Here is a 19,308-nt window from a genome sequence, read left to right as displayed (position 1 = left end):
GCATCACAATGACAAGAGCCCTTAAATGTCATATCTCAAAGATGACTTTGTTTGACCTATTATATTGTAGAACTCCAACATAAATCCTATACCCAAATTTCTGGAATGGAGATTAGCCCGCACTTACCAAAATGAAATGTTTTAAAAAACGCAATGGCATTACTTTAAATTTTTCGCTTCTAAGACGATCTAACGTTATCCGTCAGTTAAACATAAATAAATTGTAAATAGATAAAGAATTTGAACTTCGCACATAGACCGACTGGAATATAGATAAATGAGAATTATCTAAGAACATGTCGTAAACAGAATGCAGTTTGCGTCGTTTGAATTTTCTTAAAATGCATTATTTCCTTTCCCGTAAAGCTACGACTGCCGAAACCCTATATACGTAATGCACGTATATAGGGTTTTGGCAGTCGTAGCTTACGATATGTGTTTCTTTCTTTCTTTTATTTATTTTCGATTGGCTGTAAATTTGATTGTTTTGTAATTTTTTCGGCAGAGCTGCTTGCTTTGAAGAAAAATAAAATTATAAGCGACACCTATAAGCTTGACATTTGCTGTAAAATTTTGGAAGCACGAAAATGTCTCTGTTATTTCAATCCTCTTTGGTCATATACACGCTGCAGCTTTTTAAAATTGGAATATTAAGCTTAAATTTGTTACAGACCCGCATTTTTTCTATACGTATTTTTCCATCTTAGACCATATTTACATATAGCTACCATTTAGACCGATCTACCGATTTTGGGGCTTGAGTCCATAATAGGCGCAGTTATTATCGGATATTGATGAAATTTAAAAAGATGAGCTGTACTAAGCTCCTCGATACGGTCCTGATTGGGCCATATTTAGACATAGTTTCCATACAGACGGATCTTCCGATATAGGATCTTAAGCCCATAGCAGACGCATTTGTAACACGAGTTAGCTGAGACTGGGAACAATAAGGGATCTTAACATTTTTCCTAATTACGCTCCAGATTGATCTTCGGATTTGAGATTTTAGGCCCATAAAAAACGAAAACAAAACCATATTTAGATGTAATTATGAAATATATCCATTATTATATCAAAAATAGCCTAATCTTTTTTGTAGTCGATGGGAATGTAGAGGAACTTAAATCGGAAGAGCAGTCTATATTGCAGCTACAGTGGCACAGAACAATCTACATATCCACTCAAAAAAACACGTTTTACAAAACGAAATTTATTTTACAAAAAAGTTTATTTTTGTCAAATAACGAATGTTGCCAAAATTGCCAACCATGGTCACCAGTGTCAATCCCATGGCAGCCGGTTGTATGTACCGGATTGACCCGATGAATTCCTTCATCGGCAAGGGCTGCCGCCTCAGTGCACCACACACTACTACTACAACAACAACAACATGGTCACCAGTGTAATGATTATTTAAAACTTATTAATTTACATCATAACCACACTACGTAACTGTCAGTTTGCGAAACTGTTATTTACGAAAAGGTATGTAGACTTATCTGTGCCACTGTATCTATATATTGTGCGATCTGGGATATATTCGATATGGACATTGAAGGTCATAGTGCAACTCACTGTTCAAGTTTTCAGCGATCAACGGTGGATGGGTTTACGTGGAAGCTATCTATAAATATGTTGCAATCTAGACAATATTAGGTTTCGGACATGCGAGCGCTAAGTGCAATCCACTGTTCCAAACATCAGCGAAATCGAGCAGTACAAACAGATATTATAGGCTTAAGCGGTTGTTGTTGTTGTTGTGGCAGTTTTTTGTGTTCTATCTTTCGTCTGTTTGATTCTGTTGAGTATCAAGATGCAGGAACTATGCGACTAAGATGGGGTGCGTCCAGGGGGATCTGGGGTGGTGTGTATCGTGTGGTTCGGTCATGTTTAAACTTCTCTAACAAGTGGTGTCGCTATGAGGCACGCCGTTCGGACTCGGCATAAAAAAGGAGACCCCTTATCGTTGAGCTTAAACTTTAATCGGACTGCAATCATTTATATAAGAGAAGTATCCCATGTTCCTTAATGAAATGCTCGTGAGAAATGTAATACTGGTAGTAGTATCGGGGAACACGATTAAAGACACTTTCAAATTTGTGTGATATCGGATAATATGTGTGTTCGCGTACTCAAAAATTTGTGCAAATTTGCACAAATTTTTACTGGAAGTCGTTCGCGTACTTTATTAGCCAGCAGAAGAGGGCGGGAGAGTGCGTGAGAGAGAGAGAGCGAGCACAATTTTGAGTATTTTTCCCAGCAGAAATTTGCAGCATCGAACAGCTGATTTATGAAATACAGCTTTTTTTAATTCAAATAAAAAGCAAAAGAGAGTAAAGGCTGTTCTTACTCTTTTGCAAATTTCTACTGGAAACGTATTACTGCTCAAGATTCGAAATCGGTAGATCGGTATATATGGCAGCTATATGTAAATATGATCCTATTTTCCGTTAAAGAACTTTACCGCTGTGGAGAAAAAAAGTCTATGCCAAATTTTAGCTCGATATCTCAATTTTTTAAAGCTGTAGCGTGATTACAATTGACGGACACCTAGTTGTAATGAACCGGAGGACGGACATCGTTAGATCGTCTTAGAATTCTACAACGATCAAGAATATATATGCTTTTGTAGGGTCGGAAATGGATATTTGGATATGTTGCAAACTGAAGGACTAAATAAATATACCACCTATAGTATCGTGGTGGGTATAAAAACATATATCAATGGGTTTTAGCTCAATAAATATATTTTCCGGAGTCAAAACTATTTTGCCTTTGGAGTCGGAGTCGAACCTGGTTTCACACTAACAAATAATTGATGATTTGTAATATACAAATTTTTTTGTGCACTACAATCAACAATTTGACCACTTGAAAACTGCAGAAAATGGTTGCCGTTTTAGCAAAACTACAAAGTGATTGATTTTCATTTCTCAGTTGTTTTGTTATTATTATAGCAAACGTTTTTTCTTGTTTTATAAAGAAATCTCACTAAGTTTATCTCCCGGCACGGTATAACTATGAGCACCACACAGGCTGGAACTTTGGGCTCCGATCTGTGTGGAGTTCATTGCTATAAAGAGAAGCTTAGCTGCGAGCTATAGAAGCTAGACGACGATCGCCACCTCCACATATAGACATGTGGCTACAACAACAACAACTAAGTTTATCTTTTAAAACTAGGCGAGATTCTTGTAACACGGCTTCTAAACGGTTATGTAAAATGACAAATTAAAAATATATAAAATTAAAAATCTTTTCTAAAATTTTTGAGCCGGCAGATTAAGTTTTTTGAAAAACATTCTTGAAAACAGAAAAATTTTAACAACTAGTTAACTATTTGACTGCCACGGTATATACAAAATGTCGATAGGCTATGGGGTGTAAAAGTTTGACATTTTCTTAAAAAATGTAAGATAAGGGGGGTGTTATCCCCTCTCTCATGAATTCTGGTTACCAATGGAATTCTGAGGCCTTTCAAGAAGGAGAGGGTGAAAGTCTCGTGGGCTACGCAGATGACGATATCTTCGTGGTGGATAGCCGATCTACTATGTACCTCTTACGGAGAGCGTTGAAGGAGATGTCTGGACGGACTTGGCATTAGCCATAGAAAGACTGGGCTGGTGGTTTTAGTAGAAGGCGAAACCTGGGTGTTTTTAGCGGACCTGTTCTTGAAAGGGCTCAGCTGTAGCTCTCTCCGGAGACAATGTACCGTGGTGTGACTCTTATTAAGAGACCAAGCTGGAAAAAGTACTTCGTCGAGGAAAGGGTAGAAAGTTGGTTAAATGCGCTCTTCTCATTTGCAACTCGATATGAAGGAGTTGGTGTCTTAGGCCAAATAGGGTACACTGGATATCTACGGTGGTTGTTCGGCCGATTTTTATCTATGGTTGTCTGGTATGGCATAGGACTTTTGAACAACGGTGCCCGGCATGGGATAACTATGAGCACCACACAGGCTGGAACATTGAGCTCTGATCTATATGGTGTTCATCGATATCACGAGAAGCTTTGCTACGAGCTACCGGGCGCGTCCACAGGTTGCGGATAGTGGAATGCTCCATACGGTGTAGCTGTAACGGCAGTCGCGGACAAGCAGCGATATCGAGCGAAGAGTCTTAGTGAGAGGCCGGGCGGCACCGGCTCTTGCACAAATACTGAGTGCCTATGATGCTTGATAGGTCAAGGCGAGTTATTGGCGCCTTTTAAGAATCAATGGGCCCCCTGTTCCGCGGCGATCGGTCCTTTGAACCAGAATGAGCTTGCACACCTACAAGAGCCTGTCGAGAATCGCCACCTCCACAAGAAAATGTGGCTACAACAACAACATCATAGGCCTTCGTACCTATAGGTTTGCAAATTTTGCCCATGAACAGGGGCAAACTTCGCATATATCAATGAGTGCAGTCCGATTCAAGTTTAAGCTCAATGATAAGGGGCCTCCTTTTTAAAGCCGAGTCCGAAAGGCGCACCGCAGTGCGACTCTTCTTTGGAGAGAAGTTTTTTGAAGTGTTGCCGGCATAAGGAGGGGAAAACCAACGCTGACAATTTTTTCTGATGGTCTCGCCAGGATGTAAATAAGATTGCCCTTAAACCGAGGGAGTCAGAAACCTAGCGCTCTTAGACTTTGGACATTTTTCTATTTCGCTGGGGATGGAGATGTGGCATGCTATATGTAGTGGAACGAAATATTTACCATGGGTGTGCTTTGTTGTTGTTCTTGTTGTCGCAGTGTGTTTTACACTGAGGCGGCAGCCCTTGCCGATGAAGAACTCCATCGGGTCAATCCGGTACGTACAGCCGGCTGCCATGTGATTAATGGGTGTCCTTTCTTGTTGATGGGTTGGATATAGCTTTCCCGGAAATAAAACTCTGGGCTGGTGGTACTCCACGCTTCCCTGGGCCTTCTATGTACACGGATGGCTCTTAATTGGGGATGGGAACACCGGGGCAGGAGCCTTCAGGCAAAGGTTTTCGCGGTAGTGAAGGCACTAAAGACGATTTCGAAGCGCCAGCGGCGGTCCAATCGGACTGTCACTATATACGTGGACAATTAAGCAGCTTTGAAAGCTCCAGCGGCGAACCACTGAGAAGCTTTTTCGAACCGGGCCATCAAGCGAATGCAGAGAACAAAACGGCTGATGGTCTGACCAGGAAAACATCGCTGATAAACGCAAATCGTGCTACGTAATCAGTAAAACTCCCCGGTTCAAGTTTCTTAATAGAGTGAACTCTTTCTAGGATGATAATTGAGGGTTGCAGGATGCTTAAGCCAAGTGGTAGAGTGTTTCGCGATACAGAACATGTTAGGTCTTTGCAGCTGTATGTTGACAGTGTGGTAACGAAGATCGTCCTTAGTTTGGGAGTCAAGAACCTGGAGCTCCCCAAACATTGGACACTCTTCAGTTATTCTTCTGCGTTAGTTTTCTGTCATGTCTGCTGTCTTGCACCTTACGTGGCTGTATCTCTATTTGCATTTCTTCATCCTCTTTTTCTCTTCTTTCTTCTTCTCGGTCGAACAAAATGGACCCTACATACGCTAATAGCAAGAAACGTATTCAACTAGTTGTAATTAAGCACCAATTCTATTTATCTATAAAAGTTCCCTAAAAAAATGTAGGCGAAAAATTCTCAGAAATTTCCCAACATCAATTCACGTTTGTTATAGTTTTAATGACATATATTTTTTTATGCTATCGTTTGGGCTGTTGGCCGAAAATAAAAGAATGTCTGGATCTTGTTAAATATGGCTTGGTGGCAAATATTCTGGGCAATTGAGAGGATATACGCTAAAAAATATCTCATTTTTGGGGGGTTTGTATATATGACCGTCAGTCCATGTCATCAAGGTTAAGGTTATTAAAAGTTTAAACATGGAGGGTACACTTTCATATATCTATCTTTTGGTTTATGGCGAGGTGCTTCAATTTATACCTTATTTTATTTTAAAAAAATTTTAAATTTAGGGGTCGATTATGGAGATTCTCTCGACAATAGCAGGCAAGAAGAAAAAGAAAGAAAAATTAGTACAAATTTGAAATTGATTTTTCTCAGTTTTATTCAATATCAGTATTTTGAACGTTCAGCTACCAAGAAAATTTTAAAAATATATGCAAATCAATACAAAGATGGATATTTGTGTAACAAATTTTCCCAATGACTACTCAACTGAAGTTGGGTTGCAATCCATAATCGACCTTAATTTTTTCCCCAAAGTCTAATGGCATTTTGAGTGAACAACACACTTTTAAAAATGCCGAGATTTCACTGAGGATGCATTTTGCCATAGTGGCCTTACTCTAAGAATTTCGTACAATATACAAAACTTTTCGTATGGAAAAATGTACATGTACAGTAATTTCATTACACGGAAAGTACTACGGCTAGACATTTTAAAAATTATAACGAAATATTTCCATTTTTAGAAAGGCCGGAAATTCAAAAATTAGCAGCTGCATTCATTTGTTCATTTCATACGTTTTTACTAATATATACGAAGCAGAAATCAAAAGAAATAAATAATTCGAGTTTGGAGAACTCCAAAGCAAATAAAATTTTTACAATTGCTACTTTGATTTGTAGAAAAACCCAATGAGACCTTTTTCACTGAATGAAAATAAAGATCAAAAGATTTAAGATTTAAGACGTGTATCACCATATGTATGTATGGACCTACGTAATAGCTGGTTTTTTTGTATTAAAAAAAATATTTTAAAAATATATAGCACTTATAATAGCAAAATTAATCTTAAGCTTATATAATACAAAATATGCCTTCAATCGGCAGACTTACTTCAGGCACAGTCTGCTTCACACATTTTTCACAATTGCTTCGTTATATAGTGTTAAAAAAACTATTGCATATTGCCTCAATGCACCCCATATGTAAGCACTTTGAAAAGTTCTGAAACTCCCGTTTTAGTAAAAAAATAATTGTCTTATTTAAAAAAATGTTTCATGTTATCTGTTGTCATATTAAAATTGAATTGAAAATTACAAAAGTGAATGAAAAAATTTGTTGCAGATACTTTTCCCTCAAACGTAACTTCATACAAAATTGATATGGCCTTAACGCACCCTCTCTCCCTCACTTTGCAACGTTCTGAAAATCTAGTTTCATTAAAAAATTGTGGTGTAATTTTTGAAAATGCTTCATATTATCGATTCTCATATTGGAAAAATCATAAAAACTACAAAACTGAATGAGGAAATCTTTTGTAGATACTTTTCTCTTAAATGTAACTTTACACAAACTGAATATTTCTCAAATAAATTTAAAATTAAAAAAAAAACGGAAAACAAAGAAATGAAATATCGATTTGCTTAGAGTATCTACGACGGTGGTAGGGGTGTTAGTTTTGCCATATATGTGGTTGTGGCATTCTCTGTAGGATGCACTATTATCGGTGTGGCTGTCGCATAGTTTTGTACATAGATTGTGGTTGGAGGATGTGAATGCGAATGCGGCGGATGCGGATGCGGATGTGTGGGATGCGCTATAAGATTATGTGTTTGCGTTGGCGTTGGATTATCACATGACGTCGGATTGTTGGCTTGTAGTATAGCTGTATTCGTTGAAGTGGATACCACAGGTGCTGCTGACGAAACATTTGCAACGTGAGAGCTTATTGATAGCGTTGGTGTTGAAGCTGTTACGGGGCCCGCAACTGCATGGTGATGCAAGTGCATGGGTATAATGGGTATCGTTGCCGTTTCAGCAGCAGCCATCATTGTTGTCGTCGCAGATGATTGTTGTGCAGTAGATGTGGAAATTGAATTCTATATTGAGTTGAAATTAATACTCTGTAGATTCATTGCAGCTGCCGGGTTAACGTTGATTGTGCCCGCACCGGCTGCAGCACCAGCCCCCGTGGCATCGATATAACGCTGGCGGGACATTGAATGCAGACTTGTGGGGAAATCCATATGGCGGGTGTCTAGGAAACTCATGACCCCCATGGCGGGGTGTGTGGTGGGACCACTGGTGGAACCTGCGTGATGTGGGGTGCACATTAACGAGGGCGTTGGAGTATCCGAGGGCGGAGGTATTTGCATATTGAGAGCTGCCGTTTGAGCTGCAGCCACTGCTGCTGCCATATGATCGTAGTTTTCATTGGTATCATCCTGCGCGTTATCTGGCGGCGTGGGCGATGGCGAGAGATTCGGTTCTTGTTTGACAACGCGCGACTTTATGCTTGGCCTCGACACAGGATAGCCTCGTTTTTTATACTCCAGCCAAAGCGTGCGATTGTTAACACCATAAAGCCGCGCTGCTTTACAAAAACCAATACCACCCGATCGCACTGCCTCCAGGGCGCGAATGAAATTCTCATCACCTTGTGGATTGACAGAACGTTTGCGTTTGATGTTGGCATTATTGGCCGAATTGTTTGCCGACATATTGCCAGCACCGCCACCTCCAGCATTGGCCACCGGCGAAGCAGAAGGCGAAGGACCTTGACTGTACACGGATTGCACCATATTACTGTCATTGGGCGAGGGTGGCGACATGTTTTGGGCCGCCGCAACTGCAGCCGCATTGGTATACCCACTTACAGTGATAATTTGCGGAGAGTATGTGGAGTTTTGCTGATGTTGCTGTTGGTATTGTTGTAATTGCTGCAAGTGCTGTTGTTGCTGCTGCTGCTGTTGCTGCTGCTGGCTATTGACAGCATCGTGCTGCTGCTGATGCTGTTGACGCTGTTGCTGCTGATGCTGTTCACTACTTGAGCTGTTATTGTTGGTGTTTTGATTCTGATTGTTGGTATTGCCAATTAAATTGGTGGGACAGGATGGCAGCGAAAAGCGTGAATAATTCGATTCAACAACCGTCCATTGTAAACCTGGGAAGGGGAGAGAGAAGAGAGTTGGTGGTGAGAAAGTTTGTATTTTCCATCATCAACAAAAATTATAGAGAGCCATTGCAATTTTTGTGAGTTTTTATTTTTAGTAAATCTAAAATTTAGTATTACTTGCAAAATAACTACTTTATGGCGTCTATATGGAATTCTCAATGAATTGAGACAAGTCTCTGGGTGTAATTTCAATTTGCATTTGCAATATTCTCTTTTGTTTTCTTTTTTTTTATATATATTTTTCTACTAAGGTAAAGCCAATATTTGTTCAAGTTATAATTCTTTTAGTTTTATTTCTTTGAGAAAGAGAAGAGAGTTTAAAGGAATTCGAATTTGATCGTTTTTGCAAATAAGATTCGACTCATTGAAATTTTCAAAATTATATTTTTAATAAAAGAAGATTAAGAAAAAGAAACAACAACAACTCAAATAGACTAAAGGAAAAGAAATTGCTTTTAATGTTTGTATTCTAAGGACTCTGTGCTATTTGTAGCTCTCTCCTGTTCCCAAGTTTTCATAAATCTTCATAAAAGTTCTTTATGGAGGTTGAGAAATGTTTGTAGTTCACGTTTTCTCGTATTTTGTTTTTTTTTTTTTAATTTCTTTTTTTAAACATTTGCACTTTTAAACTTTTTGAAATTTCAGTTTGTTTTTCTGGTTTCATCACAAATTGTTCATACAATTCACACACAAAAACAATTACATTAAAATATAACAACAACAATAATAGTAATAATAATGATAAGAAGAAAAAACAACAAAAATAGATGTGCTCAGATGCATACGAATGCTTTAAACTTTTGACTGATTCGTTTGGAAATTAAGAGTAAATCATAATAAATAAAAACAAATTATAATCGAACAAAACGAAAAATAGTGGTTAATGCTTTTGTTGCGATCGCTATAATTTTTTTTTTTTTTTTTTTGTTGATATATGTATGTAAAACACAGGTGAGACATTTATTAGCTACAGAGTTATTGGCCATAGTATCACAAACATGATTATTGAGAATGAAACAGATTACAAAATATAAAAGTCAAAGCGAGTCGACTGTCTTGGTAGGGTGGTTTATTGCATAGTCCGAAAATACAATAATTATTAACGATAGGTCAATGATAGTGAATGACTTTAACAAATAAGGACATTCGCCAAATAAATCAGTTTGGCGAAATCCACAAGCGAAAATAAATATGTTGCCGCAACATTTCGTAGCCTAGGCTCTATTTTAAAGGTCTGCACAATAATGGGCACAACTTGTAGTTTCCATTCAAAGTATCCGTCTTAAATCATAATTCATTATTGTCTATAAAGGGACCTCAATAAACTACGGTATTACATCTACTCGAATTGCAACACCTTAACCCGAATTACCTTGAAATTTACTGCTGAATATTTTTGGGCGATTTTTTCAAGATTTATTATTTGTGTGTAAGGTTAAGTTAAGTTTAGGTTAGGCTTAAGTGGCAGTCTGCAATCAAACCCAGACATTCTCGTCCATTGTTATACCACAGGAATACGAGTAGGAGTGTGCCTTGTAGTTCGTACCGCTGAACCATCCAGTTCTCTTTACAACAATTTGCAAATGTTCACATCCGACAATTCCAACAAGTTCTCAAAGTAATGAAAACCTAAAGTGGAACTCCTTCTAATTGCCAGTGCGGGATGCGCACACAGCATATGTCTCCTCTTGCCCTTCGTTGTGAGCGAGCCAAAAAAGGCGCCAATGTTTCGCCTTGTCATATGGAGGGCCATAAGCACTCAGTTTTTAAGTCGGTGCCGCCCGGCCTTTCACTGAGAATCTCCGCTCGATACCGCCGATTGTCTGCGACTTCAATTGCAGCTACTCCAGCATTCCACTATCCGAAACGGTAGCTCCCAGCTAAGCTTCTCGTGATAACGATGAACACGACACAGAACGGACCTAAGAGTTCTAGTCTGTGTAATTTTAATAGTTATCCCGTGCCGGGCTTCGTCGTCCTCATAGCAGGATGTAAAAGATTTTAAAAATAATTTACTTAAATCCATAGGTCTCCTGCGAAATGAGAAATTGTCTGTTTTCATAGGAAACACCAGAGGAAAATGAAAATATTTTTTGCAATTAGGGTACAGGTTTTTATTGAAATTCCATTGCAGGATATTGTCCGACTTTAGACCACTGTTTATTGCTTTCTATTCAACGAATAGCATAGCAAAAACATTTAAAAGTCAGCAAAAGTGTGTTGTTGCTGGAAGCATTTGACTGGCTATCCATATCGCGATTTCATTTTCGACCAAGAAAAATCATCAGCGGACAATGTCAAATGGATCATGGTGCTTTACACACCCACAACCCAACTAGAGTAGGTTGTAAAGCACACATCTGAATTTGAACAGGACTCTTTAAGGTGACTTGTTTCACAAGCGCAATAGAAAACAAATCAAATCTTACTTCCCTTATTCAAATCCAACTTATCCAACGATGCTTATAGCAACAAACACAAACATCTTTTGCTCTTCGCACGGCGATCGCCCAACGGTTGATGCTGCCAGTGCTGTTTTTGTGTATAGGCAATGATACCGACACCACATGTGACGTGCCTTTCGTTTGGTTTGTCTGTTTGCGCTTTCTTTTTTTGGTCTTAAAATCTTATTGAGAATAGATGAGGAATATCCTACAATGGAATCTTAGGTAAACATTTAGATTCGTAATATTTGCCTCTCATGGCTGGTCATTGATTTCATGTAAAATTGAAAATTTTGCCCATGAACATTCCATTAAGGAACAAGGGCAAACTTCTCACATATCAATGAGTACAGTCCGATTCAAGTTTAAGCTCAATGATAAGGGGCTTCCTTTTTATAGCCGAGTCCGAACGGCGTGCGCAGTGCGACACCTCTTTGGAGAGAAATTTTACATGGCAAGGTACCTCACAAATGTTGCCAGCATTAGGAGGGGAAAACCACCGCTGAAAATTGTTTCTGATGATCTCGCCAGGATTCGAACCCAGGCGTTCAGCGTCATAGGCAGACACGCTAACCTCTGCGCTGCGGTGGCCTCCGTTTATTTCATGTATTTTTATTTATCTCCCAAAGGGGGGAGATTCGGGCAGTTTGGAACGCAGACAAAACGCCATTAGCGGACGTTTCGGAGCTACTCGTCTGCCCGCTTACAGTTCATAGCTCGCTTATTTCTTGTTATACTTGTATATCCTTAGAAAATAAAGGGGAGCTCTTATGGAATATAATGTTACCATCACAAGCCAAAACTGCATCCCAATATGCAACATCTCTTGATGTGTAAATTTTTTCCATCTGAAGACCCTAAGATATTTTTCATTTCATTTTTATTTTTTCATATGCATTGAGCATAATCATAGAAATGCCTCTGGCGGTGGGCTAAGCAGCCCCCAGAAAAGTTTTACCCCCAAGATTTTAAGTATTATGTTGTTTTCTACAAAGTTTGATTATTTTGTTGCTATTTAAAGGGTTTTTTTGCCCCCAGAAAGTTGGGCTGGTTAAGCAATTGGAAATGAGTAGGAACATAGGCTACAATTAATGTTTACACATTTCTAATTCCCTGGCAGCCGGTTGTACGTACCGGATTGACCCGATGGAGTCGTTTATCGGTAAGGGCTACCGCCTCAGTGTACAACTCACAATGCTACAAAAACAACATATTTTTATGACAGGACCTCTGTCACTTTTAGCGATGTAACTGCGACTGACCCGAAGAGATGCGCCAGGCTCTACTACCATCAATTTATCGAGCATCCCGAGAGTGTGAAGGCAAGGAGAACAGCCATTCGTCTTTTCCGTTGTTCACAATTTACCGTGGACAAGGTTACTAATGTGATTCGTGGAGCCAAGTGCTGAAGAATTTAGATCTGACTGGCATCAAGTATTCCACAACTGTCCTCAAACTGTCTCTGAAAAAGATGTGCAGAGTGATTCCGGACTTGTCGCTTTTCGTTGCCAGAGATCTGTAGATATATGCCACCAAATCTTCAGCCACATTATTTACCACATACATACATAAGAGGTGATATTCGATTCCGACCATCAAAATACTTGATGTCACTTTTGACAGCTCTTTTAAGTTCTCTTTACATGCCACCACAATTTGCGATAAGGTCAGAAATAGAAACAAGGTTCTCAAGTCACTTGCTGGCAGCACTTTGGGTGCTGACAAAGAAACATCCCGGCACGGGATAACTGTGTGCACCACACAGGCTGGAACATTGAGGTCCGAGCGTAGAATCTCAGTAAGAGGCGGGGCTGCACCGGCTCTTGCACAAATACTGAGTACCTATGATGCTCGATATGACAAAGCGGGTTGTTGGCGCCTTTAAATAGCCAATGGCCCCCTGTTACCGCGACGATCAGTCTATTGGACCGGAACGAGCTTGCTCACCCACGGGAGCTTGAGGAGGATCGCCACCACCACATCAAAAAATATGACTACAACAATATCTGTGTGGAGTTCATTGCTGTCACGAGAAGTTTAGCCAACGGCAGTCGCGGACAATCAGCGGTAGGAGTTGGGATAGGAAGGAGTTGGGGTCTTAGGCCAAATAGGGCACACTGAATATCTACGGTGGTTGTTCGGCCGATTTTTATCTATGGATGTCTAGTGTGGCACCGGATTTTGAACAACGGTGCCCGGCATGGAATAACTATGAGCACCACACAGGATTGAACTCTGGGCTCTGATCTATGTGGTGTTCATCGATATCATGAGAAGCTAAGCTGCGAGCTACCGGGCGCGTCCACTCTCTCTCTCTCTCTCTCTTGCACAAATACTGGGTGATGCTCGATGACAAGGCGTGTTATTGGCGTCTTTAAATAACCAATGGCCCCCTGTTCCCGCGACGATCAGTCCATTGGACCGGAACGAGCTTGCTCACACAGGAACTTGAAGAGCATGGCCTCCTCCATATGAAAATGTGGCTACAACAATAATAACAACAACAAAACTCTACACCAAAAGAAAAATAAAAATCGGTTTGAATCACGAAATTAATTTATCCAATTAATGTTTTGAATATTTGGAGTGTTTCTTTAACGTAATTAGAAAAATATTCCCATGGAGTCCTTCATCGGCAAGGGCTGCCGCCTCAGTGTACCACACACTGTTACAACAACAACAACAACAACAACAACAATGCGAATTAATATGACCAGAAATTGAAGCATTTAATTGATAACTGACAAGAAATTGCCAGACAACAGATGGATTTGATCACAGACAACACAACTTCGGCATACGTTTCTAGCGTGGCTAATGATATCTTTAGTACTTAAGTGTTGCTTTATAACCTTCCGTCCTGATCATTTGTAGCGTCAAACTTAAATCCAAATGGAAATACCATATTGGATTTTTTTAAGTTTGGCTACAACAAGATAATTCCTGCAGCTGTTGCATCAATATCTCTTCTCTGTGTGATGTCATTGTTTCAAATGGATGGTTTCTTTCCAGCTTCAATTGTCTTTGGTTCACAAACATCACAACATCACTTTACTTTAATTGGCTATGACAGAATATTTGTTCCACTAGCCAAACGTAGAAACATCACATCACAACATCAACATTTTATATTTAATTAAAAAAATACATTCGGATATTGCCCGGCTGTAGACCGCAGGGTTATCTGTTTCTATTGCAAATAGAATAACAAAAAACCCATTTTTAAAGTTAGGCAGAAAATGAGATTTTGCTTTGGAATAGCATTTACAAAATTTAGCACGAGATGTTTTATTGGACGACCCAATACGTGTGTGAAAATTTTATAGAAATCGGTTCAGTTTTAGATATAGCTCCCCCATATATTGTTCATCTGATATGGCTTCTTAAAGTTGCAGTAGCCACAATTTTGGTCCGACCTTTACAAAATTTAGCACGAGATGTTTTAATGTTCGTTCATTTCAATACGTGTGTAAAATTTCATCAGTGTCAGGCCAGATTAAGATGTAGCTCCGATATATATCTTTCATCCTATATGGCCCATTAAGACTGTATTTCAATGGGTATTCAAAATGTAAGACTGCTATATTTCAACACAGGCTCCATGTGTTAAAAGTAGTACGTAGACTAGGTGGTGTAGGGTATTATATAGTCGGTCCCGACCGACTTTTACCTTTCCTTACTGGTTTTTTTTTGTTTTTTTTTTTTAATTCCTAAATTTTTTTCTTTGAACTTATTAAGAGACAACTTTAACTCAGTCGGATAACAGGTGCCATTTTCTTACTAGTTTTTTGTTGCCCAGCTTGATATTGGCGAGCACCATTTTACTTCTGCAGCAGCCATTCAAGCTCCCAGTAAAGAGCGAACATCTCCGATAGAGAGTTTTTAAACCTGACTGAGGTGATGCTTATGCTAAGAATATAGACATTTTGTGCAGATGGTTGAGCCCATGGGGTGATATCGAAAATATTTATACAAAATGAATGAAATGCAATGAGATGAAGTTGAATAATCGAAGAAAGAGAGAGATAGAGAGATACTCTATCTCTAAAATATGTATTTAGAATAAAAGTTGGCACTTAATAGAATAAAAGTTGGCTAAAACTGGATCGTTTCGACAACATTTTGTTGTACTCATAAGAGCTCTTATACACAAACACATAAATATTCTATTGGTTTTTTTCTTCCTGAAACACATGTAAAAGTTCCAAGGTATGAGATGAAGGTATAGTGAGTGAGTGGTTATGATGGTGTTAAAACCAGACAGAGAAAGCAAACAATTTATAAAATGCATGACTTACCTGAATGGGCAGATTGCGAATTAGGAGCATCATGTTCAGAGGGAGTTGTTGCACCAGATATATCCAATGGCATCGATTGTTGTACACCACTTATATCCACTTCAGGTTTCTAAAATGTTTACACAATAAGTTAGCATATAAGTTTTGGGTTTTGTAAAGAGTTACTAAGAAATGTATTTACAATTTGCATATGTACATGTCCATGGGTGTCATCTAAACTATCTGAATCTTGCTGGTTATGATCTAGATCATTATTCGATGCCTCTTTAAGCAGTTTAGCCGTATGTAGTGAATGTGCTGTCAAGCCACCAAGACCGCTATTCGTAGCCGAACTACCGAATGTCATTTGGCTCATCTGCGATAGTGTTAAGCCACCAGCGGTTGCAGCATCCAAGGATGTGTTGTGATCTTCGGAATTAGTGCGGTCACCGGAACCTAAAGGTAGAAGGGATTTAGTCAGTGAAGCTACATTTGGACAAATTTAATCAGTGTCGTTATGAGAACACACACATACCATTATTGGAGGACTTTCGCAATCGTTTTCTTCTAGTTGCCGGTGAGGCGCCCGCGCCTAATGGAGATGGTGTGCGTCTTAATTGTTGATGATGTTGCTGTTGCTGCTGCTGTTGCTGTGAAGTTTGTGTTTGACTATTCTGTAGTTGTGTATGCAATTGCTGTTGCTGCTGCTGATGGTGATGTTGCTGCTGTTGTGCTTGCAGCTGTTGATGATGTTGCTGGTGTTGATGCTGTTGCTGCTGTTGTTGTTGCTGCTGCTGCTGTTGTTGCTGGTGTTGTTGAAATTCTGTGCTTCCCCATATGGAATCACTAACGCTGCCAGCGCCACTATTGCTGCCAATACCTCCACCGCCACCAGTACTGCTGTTGCCACCACTACTTAGCACATTGTTGCCACCACTTCCACCCACTAATTCTGTTGCATCATTTGATGATTTACTGTCGGATTTAGTTAAATTGGCAGGATCGGTGGGCATTTCGGCAAGGCCTTTGATTTTGAGCATTTCTGCCGTTTTTAATATGTGAGGCAGTTGCTCTTGCGATACATTTACCTCACCATAGTACATAAAATCGACCATAGTTTTCAGATCATCATATTGTACATCCTTTAATATAACAATGGGATGTTGGCATGGATTCGTGGTAAAGAGTGTCTAAAAAAAGAGTTAAGCGAAAATTGTTTAAATAGATAAATGTTGGAAACATTCAAAACTCCTAGGAAGATAATGTGTTTTTGGCTATGAAAATTTTACTGCAGACAGTAACTCACAAAACACAACTACCTACAACAATAACTATTTTCAATTAGTTTTTATCTTTTTGTACGAGTATGCTCAAAACATAGTTGTACTTATCCAAGACCAAGGCGATCACCGTGGCGGAAAGGTTAGCATATCCCCCTATGAGGCCGTACGCCTAGGTTCAAATTCCGCCGAAAATATCCCAACAAATTTTCTACAGAGGTTGCAATTTTTGCCCATGACATTCCACTTAGGAACAGGGGCAAACTTCCTCCCCTCCTTTTTTATAGCCGAGTGGGGATAACCTTTACAGAGGTTATCCCCTCATAATGCTGGCGAAGTTTTGCGTTATTTGAAAAGAATGTATTTTCAGCCATGTAAAAACTTCTCCCCAAAAAGGTATAGCACGGCAGCAAGCCGTGCTCAAAGGCTCCTTATCATTGAGCTTAAATTTGAGTTGGACAACCTACACCTGTCCCATAATGGAATGTTCATGGGCAAGTTCCCATTAGCAATGCTGGCTACCTACACCCATAACTATTTTCAAATTCACTTTTTGTGCGAGTTTGCCCGAAACTTAGTTTTACTTATCCAAGAACCAAAGTGATCACCGCGTGGGAGAGGTTAGCATATCCGCCTATGACAACATACGCCTAGATTCGAATGCTGCCGAGAACATCCCAAAAATCTTTCAGCGGTGGTTATCTGCTTCTAATGCTGACGAAGCGCTGTGTTATTTGAAAAATTGTATTGCAGCCATGTAAAAACCTCTCCCCAAAAATGTATCGTACGGTGGCAAGCCGTTTGGACTCGGCTATAAAAAGGAGGCGCATTTTCATTGAGCTTAAATTTGAATTGGACAGCACTCATTGATATGTGAGAAGCTTACCCCTTAATGGAATGTTCATGGGCAAATTTGCATTTGAAATGCTGGCGACTTTTGTGTGTATTGCAGCCATGGCACGTTGTTCGAACTCGGCTACAGATTAAATGTTTGCTTTCAATGATGTAGAAAAAATTTAGTTTATAGGAATTTGGATGTACTCTAAAACTGCACCAAATGTGGTGATTTTAACAAAGGGTTGCAGCCAAAAAATTCAACATTTTCTCAACCTCCTTTTCAGCGAGTTTTATTCCTTTTTTTAGTGTAGTATAGATTCAATATTTTCTCCAAGGACTACATTCATGTTGTCTGGACCCGTATGATATGCCGCTTGATCTAGAGGTTCTCTCTTGTAGCGCTGAAGCTCACGCTCTAGATCATGTAGATCTACCTTAAGGCTTTTGGCGGGTGGATACCTATCCAAAAGATGATGATTTGATGTTCTATGCGATAACAGTCCAAAAGGTATTGCTTAGACAGCATGTAGTTATGTCTTCGCACTGGTAGGATCCTTGTCTCCTGATGGAAGTGGTTCACATGAGAACTGAGGAGACAGCCCGTCGCAGTTTGAAGGGCGGCATTCTGACTGAATATTATTCCACTGCGTGTCACAGAGCTGTCGAGAACATACTGGCGCTGCATGACTTACCAAAGACCGGCCAATTGCTTTGTACGTAGTCAACAAGGTTTCTTTGTCTGCACCCGGCAGGTGACTTGAGGACCTTGTTTCTATTTTTGACTTTATCGCAAATTGCTGTGGCATGTGCGGAGAATGTGTAAGAGCTGTCAAATGTGACGCCAAGTATTTTAGATCGATTGATGGTCGGAATCATTTCTCCATCGACCATTACAGTCAGCTCGGCATTCACCTCAGGCGTATTTGTAATGAGCAATGTGGCTGAAGATTTGGTGGCAGATATCTTCTTGCAGCAAAATATGAGGCAAGTTCGTTGAGGTAGACGTTTAACCTATCGCAGATGTCAACAATGGGTGCGGGGCCTGTTGCCATGATCGCACAATCGTCGGCATATGATACGATGTCTATGCCGTCTGGAGGGAGTGGAATGGAGTATAGGTAGAGGTTAAACAGTGCCGGAGATATCATCCCGTCTTGGGGAACTCCCTGTTTCATTTACGGAGCTTCGACTTCTTATCCCTAAATTCCACAAATGACTGGCGACCACACAGATAATTCGCGACCCATCGTTTCATGTCAGGCTGGAGGGACGAGTTGGCGATGTCCTCAAATAATTTGGCATGGCTGACCGTGTCGAATGCTTTCGATAGGTCCAGTGCCACGAGGACCGTACTATCACATGGCCTGGGCATGCAAAGCTGTTGTTGTGCTATGCAGTCTTCGACATCCATGTTGATGCTCGGCGAAAGGAAATTCTCCTACGAGGCTCGGAAGGGGTAATACCTCAAGCGTCTTTGCTTCTGGTAACAGAAGGGAGATCGGTCTGTACGACTTCCCCAAAATCGGGTCGCTTCCAGGCTTCAGTAGCGGTATCACTCTGCCCATTTTCGAGACATTGGGAACTAAAAGAGTGTTCAAAGACAGGTTGAGGG

General features: G+C 40.0%; 1 protein-coding gene across 3 annotated transcripts in view; it reads right to left on the bottom strand.

The window, feature by feature from the left end:
• LOC106081524 (protein kinase 4) overlaps positions 1-19,308 on the bottom strand; it is an 83,786-nt gene that overhangs the window by 49,996 nt on the left and 14,482 nt on the right. For 2 of the 3 annotated variants that reach the window (XM_059360333.1, XM_059360334.1), the window contains 3 exons: positions 16,115-16,769; positions 15,782-16,035; positions 15,601-15,709 (listed from right to left, as the gene is read on the bottom strand). In XM_059360333.1, the coding sequence (XP_059216316.1) occupies positions 15,601-15,709; positions 15,782-16,035; positions 16,115-16,769 (1,018 nt within the window). Of the gene's footprint in view, positions 1-6,043; positions 8,847-15,600; positions 15,710-15,781; positions 16,036-16,114; positions 16,770-19,308 lie in introns of those variants that run through there. The other variant, XM_013243533.2, reaches the window with a different exon arrangement.

The sequence above is a fragment of the Stomoxys calcitrans genome, chromosome 1 (assembly GCF_963082655.1).
Source record: "Stomoxys calcitrans chromosome 1, idStoCalc2.1, whole genome shotgun sequence".
In the NCBI taxonomy this organism is placed as follows: domain Eukaryota; kingdom Metazoa; phylum Arthropoda; class Insecta; order Diptera; family Muscidae; genus Stomoxys; species Stomoxys calcitrans.
The sequence above is the reverse complement of the archived record's forward strand: the minus strand, read 5'-3'. Positions and strand labels throughout refer to the sequence as shown.